This window comes from Protopterus annectens, chromosome 15.part0 (genome assembly GCF_019279795.1).
Source record: "Protopterus annectens isolate FY-2018-M chromosome 15.part0, PAN1.0, whole genome shotgun sequence".
In the NCBI taxonomy this organism is placed as follows: domain Eukaryota; kingdom Metazoa; phylum Chordata; order Ceratodontiformes; family Protopteridae; genus Protopterus; species Protopterus annectens.
Window position 1 is genome coordinate 477,894,069 of NC_056749.1, and position 7,873 is coordinate 477,901,941.

Here is a 7,873-nt window from a genome sequence, read left to right on the forward strand (position 1 = left end):
TGACTTAATCTATAATCATAAAATCTGTGGGTGTAAATAATGGTAGCATACAGAATGTCTGTCCAAAGGTTGATGAAGCAATGTTGTGGGCTTTGGTACCTTGGTGAAGCAATGTTGTGGGCTTTGGTACCTAACGTAAAATTTACACACCTTACAACAGGTAGCTCTGTGTATGGTTAAAATACAATGCCTGATTATCAGTAAGTAATTCCCAGCATATAACTGAACATCCCATATTAAAAAATGTGCTGAGTTATTTATGATGAAATATTTTGCCTGTTTTTACAGGATTTACTGGGATACGTGGTGACATGGGTCGTACTGGCAGACCAGGTTTGGAAGGGCCTGAAGGTCCCCCAGGAATACCCGGAACTCCTGGATTCCCAGGTATTAAAGGAGCCCCTGGTGAAGTATATGGAGCAGAGCCTGGCACTTCAGGACCACCAGGCCAGCCTGGACAATATGGAGACAAAGGTTTCCCTGGAGATACAGGCATTCCAGGACAGAAAGGTAAATAACTGTATTTTTAATTTATTAAATTTGATTTATTGTTTTAAAGCTAATGCATTTGTAAGTGTTCTAGATTGCATTCATTTTTGAGGTGTATCTTTATTTGTCTATCTAGGATAACTTTTGTGTTCATGAAGTAACTGTCCGATGGATTCTAAAACAATTTCTTCTAGAACTTGACAATTACCAGCATTTTTCTTTTTTTAGAAAACGTTTTATTTTAACGCTTGATGTGACGTTGTTCTAGCTCACCGTTCATTCTTACTGATGGGTTCAGAGCTGATCTTGGCTCCAACCCAGCCAAATGCAAAAGCTCAAGTTCTTCAACCAGCTCGAGGCCAACTCCCTATTCCATGATGCACCTTGATCTTCTCTCAGATCTCTTTTGCTGCTGCAACTTGATCAGATGTTTACCAACTCTGGCCAGTGAAAATTATTGTTTTTTTTTCTATCTTAAAACTTATTTAAAAAGCTTAACTTAGATATTTAGATAGATAGTTAAATATTTAGATATTCAAAGTTAGATACTTAGATAGTTTAAATAAGTAGTTATAAGTGGCTGTGTTGTTTTTAGGCCTTTAGTCTCTCCCTATCTCTTATTTTTCATAGTTGTGTGTTCTGAGTTATAGCCCTTTTATTTTCAGGGCAAGAATTTTGATATTTAGATAGTAAGAGTTTGTGTGCTGTTGATATACATATATATTCTATATTTAGATAATTAGATATTTTTCACTTTATCTTAGAAGTCTTGCATTATTAAGATTTAGTGTTGATATATTCTACACATAGCTTCGAAACTGTGTATATTTCTGAGTGTTTTTTCTTATACATATAGAAGTTTTTTCTCTGTTGATTACTGATAGGATGTCTCATCAGGAGAAAGAAAAATCCAAGTCTGGTTTTAAAAAATGACTAAGATGTGGGCAAAAGATGTCCATCACTGATGGACAATACTGACTGTGTCTATTGTTTAGGTGAGATGTACCTACAAGAAAGCTGTTCTATATGCCACTCCTTTAGTGCTAGATTGTTGTATGAGAGGAAGAGGAAACTCATGGGTAGAGGTCTTTTGAAACCTCCTTCCAAGAGTCACTGGATAAGTCTGACTAACACTCAAAGATGTCTTCAGTACCAAGAAAAAGTCCATCGACTCCAAAAACTGGGTCAAGTAAAGCTTCAACATCGGCTCCACAACCAACGGAGGCGACTGTTGTTTTGGTTAGGAGCTGGTCCCTGACTTTGGAGACGATATCTCCTAGGTTGAAATCCCCCATCTTACAGTCAGTGGCTTCATCCACAAATTCTTCTCGGGCCTCAAGTACACTTTCTGATTTGGATACGGACCGTGTGGTGAAGAGGCTTTTGCAGATACTGGCACTTGCAAAAATTTTATCGGCACCGACCCCTTGGGACTTCGGAGCTGACACAAGTTTCCCCACCATCTTCTGTTCATTTTCTGAGCTGCCTCGAAATTTCAGAGCCAGAGAGCTTGGAAGTGATGATCGTGGAGCCCTCGCGGCCGACACATACCTTAGGTTTGTCACAGTTTGTCAGCCCCGACTGTCCTGATATCTTCGGTGCCGACCGAGGGATCTCGAAGCTGACGCTCGCCGGTCGGGTACAGGGAGGATAGTCAAACCAACTTGTCAGTTCTGACTTTGCCTCTCCGGGCCTCGGCTCTGACCTTGGGCTCGGGGCCCTCTGTCCTGGTGCCAGACGAGTCCCTTGAATCCTCAGATCCCAGGGATTTCATGCGTCAGGGCCAAGGGGTCTTCAAGGCCATGAGGACGGTATTGTCCACTCTGACAACTACTCCATCAGTACCAGCAGCTCCCTCCTTTAAATCACCGGTGTCTACCTCTAGAACACACGCTCCATTAAAGCGTAGAGATCCTGAGCCTCAGGAAGCCCCATTGGGTGAGCCATGCTCTTCTGAGACCTCTCCAGAAGCTCCCACTAAAGAGGTTCCCAGGAAGAGACTTTGCAAGAGGAAGCATCTGGACTCCCCACAGGAATCCATCACTTTGGATACTGACTTAGATGAGTAAGAAGGGTCCCCATGGTCCCCCTCAGAGGATATCTCATTCGCAGATATCCTAGAAATTCTTAAACAGAGGGGTGGCTGGAAATCCGTTAACCCTACTGATGATGAGTCAGTTCTTCTGAAGGCTTTTGTGTCTCAACCCTCCACCTCTTGGGTGTCTTCACCCTTTGATGAGTTGATTGAGTTACTCTCTCGGAGGGCATGGGAGTCCCCGGATACCATGGAGCCTGTTCCCAGGTGGCCTAATACATTTATAACTCAAGACAAAACCTTTCTCACTAAAGGAGTGCCCGTTGATACTATGGTGGTGGCAGCAGCCACCAAGAAGGAACTATAAGAAACTTCTACATCTGTTCATCCTCCTAATAGAGTGTCCAGGATCATGGACAGGTACGGGAAGCATATGTTTAGTTCAGCGGCTTTTGTCCTTCAATCACTGAACTAGCTCACACATTTCACTAGGTTACACAGGGATCTCCTGGAGGAACTAGGAGATACCCTGCAGGGTTCAGTAGCTGCGGGGGGTTCTGAGAAGGTAACTTCCCAGCTCTCTACTCTTAATTCTGTTGTGAACTCTTCCATGCGTCTGGTATCATATGCAGCTGATGGAATGAGCAGAGCGGCGGGTACAGGAATTGCCCTTAGGAGACTTTCCTGGATGTGCCTATGTTCCTTTGCGGAACTCTTTAAGTCTTCCTTCCCTTTTGACGGCTCTTCCCTTTTTGGACCGAAAGTGAAGGAAACACTTACCAGGAGTGAGAAAGACGGAAGGACTTTGTCTGCCATCGGAGTACATTTTTCTACCCCAAGTAGACTCTACCACAAAGGGGGGGGGGGTGGAAAGATGTGGTTCCTTAAATCTCAAGGATCTTTCCAGGACACTTGTGGTGACCCCCCCCCCCCAGAGGCAGAGGAAGGAGAAATAATGGAAGACGCCATCCACGTTGCAGAGGGGGTCCGCAGAATCAGGGTGACAGAGATCAGTTCTTTGGGAAGCCCTATCAGTGCTCCTGAGAGGAGGCACAACTGTCCATCTCTGGAGGCAGTTGGGGGAGGCCTTTCTTTGTACCCAGACACCTGGCTAAAAATAACAAAGGACAGCTGGGTACAAAGTATCATATCCAGAGGATACTCAATTCCCTTTGCCACATCGCCCCCTCTTGTGAAAAAAAATCCCACACGTTCCACCCAGTCACAGGGAACAAGCAGCCATAGAGGTCCAAAGGTTGCTAGAAAAAAAGAGTCATCCAGCCAGTCCCAGCAGACCAGAGAGGATCCGGAACTTACTCAAGGTTCATTTTAGTTCCAAAGAAAACAGGGGACTGGAGACCTGTTCTAGACCTCAGCAGACCTCAGCAGACTAAACAAGTCAGTAAAAAAGACAAAGTTCCAGATGGTAACGCTATAGTCAATACTCCCCTTTCTGGGGAAAGATAATTGGATGTGCTCCAGGATGAGTACCACTAAATAAAAATGGACAGGCCATCCAGGGATCATCTACGCTTCTGGTTGGGAGCCAGTCATTATCTATTTTGTGCTCTGCCTTTTGGTCTCATCACAGCTCCCAGAACATGTACACCAAATGCATGGCAATAGACACAGCTCACCTGAGAAGTTTAGGATTCCAGGTGTTTCCACGACTGGCTCCTCACTGTCACCACCAGGCATCAACTCATACATGCAAGGGACAAAACTTTAAATCTCTGCAATCAATTGGGGATTACCATAAACTCAAAAAAATCTGCCTTATCGCCATCGCAACAGACTGTTTTTATAGGAGCAGAACTAAATACAGTCACAATGACCTTAAACCTTCCTCCAGAAAGTTTGTCTTTTATGAAAACAAATCCTAGACCTGCTTCCAAAGACAAAAGTCCCAGTCTCAATGGTACTCAAATTGCTAGGAACAATGGTGGCAGCAGTCAAAGCCATTCCTCTGGGTCAGATGCACATGCAAGTACTACAATGGCTCCTGTTCTCTCAATGGTCCTTTCAGGAGCTTCCAATGTCATAGCAAATCATAATAATGAATACGCAAGAAGGACCTTCAGTGGAGGCTGACATCCCAACAAGTGACTCTAGGCTGTCCATTTGTTCTACCCACTCCTATAGCCACGGTGACCATGAACACTTCCTTGATAGGGTGGGTGGGGGGCATTATCAGGGAAAAACAGCCCAAGGCACATGGAAGAAGCACGAGGTTCGTCCACATATAAATGTCCTGGAGATGAGAGGGGTACTCCTAGCGTTGCAGTCCTTTCAAGACTCTCTCCCTCTGGGAACAATTGGAATTCAGATGGACAATATGTCAGTGGTCTGGTACATAAACAAACAAGGAGGAACCAGATCTTATCCCCTGTGTCGAGAGGATAGTAGACAAGCTAAGCAAGGCGATTCTCTTGCCTCACGAGTGGTCCCTAAAGAAACAAGTAGTGAAAAGGATCTTCTGCAGGTGGGGCCAACCTTGTTGCGATCTCTTTGCAACCCCAATGAACACGAAATGCAGCAGATACTTCACCCTAATCCCCCCGCCGGGGGATGCCCCAAGGGATGCACTGGTGCACCATTGGCCCCTGGGTCTCCTTTATGTCTTTCCCCCTTTCCCTGTAATACCCAAAGTATTACAGAAAGCAAAGACTCTGGGGGAAGGACCATAATCTTAATAGTCCCTAACTGGCCTCGTCAAATTTGGTTTCCCTTCCTTCAGCCTCATCTATTGGAAGAACCTTGGATCCTGGTCCCAGTTCCGGATCTTCTGACCCATTCATCAGGGGCTCTTCATCCTTATCTTCACTCCCTCAAACTGACAGCTTGGCTGCTTCAATTCCAAGCATAGCCAGGATTTACAACCTCTTAGCCCAAGCTCAACATATTTTAGCATCCTCTCATAAATCATCTACCAGACAATTATATCTTAGCATATGGAAGAGATTTTCTATATGGGCATCTCAGAATTATATTGATCCGTACCTAGCTTCAGTTTCATCTATCCTGGAGTTTCTGACTAATGTTTTCAATGAAGGAGCCGCTGCAGCTACCATTAGAGTTCAGTTAGCAGCAGTCTCGAACTTTCATCTTGGCGTCCAAAGTTCTGATGTCATATCACATCGACTCTGTAAAGCTTTTCTCAAGGGTACTATTCATTTGAGACCACCCGTCAAAACTCCAGTCATGCCATGGAATCCAAATTTTGTTCTTTTCCGAATTATATGACTTCCTTTCGAACCAGCCTCATCCTGTTATTTGAAATATCTCTCAGAAGCCTATATTTTGAATAGCTATTACTTCTGCTCGGAGGATTTCTGAGGTACAGGCCTTGACCATTAAACCTCCATATCTGATTTTCCATAATGACAGAGTTTCGCTCAGAACTAATCCATCATTTTTATCCAAAGTTTGTTCATTGACAAATCTTAACCAATTTATTGAATTGCCTGTTTTCTTCCCTAAATACACAAAAAAGATGGAACACATGCTGCACAAACTTGATGTTCATAAGCAACTCCGATTTTATTTGGACAGGACCAAACAATTCAGAACAATGGAACAGCTCTTTGTCTCCTTTTCGGAATCAAAAAAAGGTGATCCAGTGACAAAAATCACCTTGTCAAGATGGTAATCCGATTGCATTTCCTTCACTTACAGTTTAGTGAATGCTCCTTTACAACAAAAAATAAAGGCCGACTCTACTAGAGCTGTATCTACCTCATGCTAATTTACCATTAGATACAATTTGTCCAGCAGTTACCTGGTCAAGGCCTCATATCTTCATCACTCATTACAAAGTAGACAAGGCCTCCAGGGACAGGGCTTCCTTTGGTTCCACTGTTCTGAAGATCATTGTCCCATGAGCCACCCGAGAAAGATGGTGCTTGGGATGCTACCCATCAGTAAGAATGAATGGCGAGATAGAACAACTTCACATAAAGAAGTTATGTACTCACCTTAACATTCCATGTGAGTTGTTCATCTCACCTTCATTCTTAGGTCCCACCCTCCAACCCCCATCCATTCTACTTGAGGTCCGTGATCTTTTTTATTTATGGTATATTGTCTCTTATCCAGTTCTTAGAGTAGCTTATTAATAGTCATAGGTAGCCAGTTCCCAGCAAACAAGATCTGAGGGAAGATCAAGTTGCATCATGGGATAGGGAGTTGGCCTCGAGCTGGTTGAAGACCTCGAGCTTTTGCAGTTGGCCGAGTCGGAGCCGAGGATTGGCTCCGAACCCATCAGCAAGAGTGAAGGCGAGATGAACAACTCACATGGAACGTTATGCTGAGTGCCAGGAGATGTATCACATGCAATGATGGCTGTTTTAGCAAAGGCCCCAGCAGTATTAATTCCTTTGTGCCCATCACCAAAGCTGTCTTAGTGACAGTATTATTCTGCCAGGAGTTTAACTTTTCACATCAATGGCAACTATATTTTGGACTTTTGCAAAACCATCAGAACAATGATTTTGCTGGTGGACAGGTTCTTAAGGAGACTTTGAGTAGGCGCTTTTCTACCAACAGAGAGCTATCTGGTTTATGTTCTCCAGAGATGGTTTATCCATAGGCTGCCCAAATCCAAAAAAAAAGAGAACATATTATTTATTGTAAGCACAAAAAGGGAGTTGTTCTCACCTGTGCTAGTTGACCCAGAAGTGTTCATCCTAAAGTTTTCTTGTATGAAGAAGAGGAAGCGGCACTATTGGGAAATAGCTGCCAGCTCCTGGTTTAAAATTTACTGTACTGCTAAGTAAGCAGCCTTTTCTGGGCACAATAGCATTCTTGCAGTTTTTGTAGTAATTCTCATAGTGAGCCTTAGCTTCAGTGCTGTCCTTGTTCGTTGAAGAGACATTTGTTGCAGCTTCACTGAATCTTGATAATTTTTAGTAATTCCTTAGGTTTTTGTCAGTTTTGTATGAGATTGTCTCAGAGGCTTTGAACAGTTTTGTTTCTAACAAGCAACAGGTTTCTTTTGCTATTAGCAATGTTTGTATGACATGTTTTAGTGCACAGTCCTCTTACTTCTCCATTTTTTTTGTCCTTGTTGGCCATTATGGATTTCATATACTGTTATTTTTGGGAGGGGAGTCAGCATCTTGTATTACTTTTTACAACATCTTATACTGCTCTGCTGAGTCCAATATCTATTCTCTACTTGCTTTGGCATGGGTTTGTATTTAGCAATCTGCACTGTGTTATAATTTCTGGTATTTCCGAAGCCCATCAGTTTTTGGTGCTGTTGTTTATCGCCTTCATTTTTGACATTAACACCACTCACTGCCTCATTTACCACTCTCTTCTTTCTAAAAGTGGGTCAAGAGTGCAAAA

At 43.3% G+C, this 7,873-nt stretch overlaps 1 protein-coding gene across 3 annotated transcripts in view; it reads left to right on the forward strand.

The window, feature by feature from the left end:
- Window positions 1–7,873, forward strand: part of COL4A6 (collagen type IV alpha 6 chain) — a 4,024,271-nt gene that overhangs the window by 3,040,164 nt on the left and 976,234 nt on the right. For all 3 annotated transcript variants that reach the window (XM_044057202.1, XM_044057203.1, XM_044057204.1), the window contains one exon: window positions 289–510. In XM_044057202.1, coding sequence (XP_043913137.1) covers window positions 289–510 — 222 coding nt within the window. The remainder of the gene's footprint in view (window positions 1–288; window positions 511–7,873) is intronic.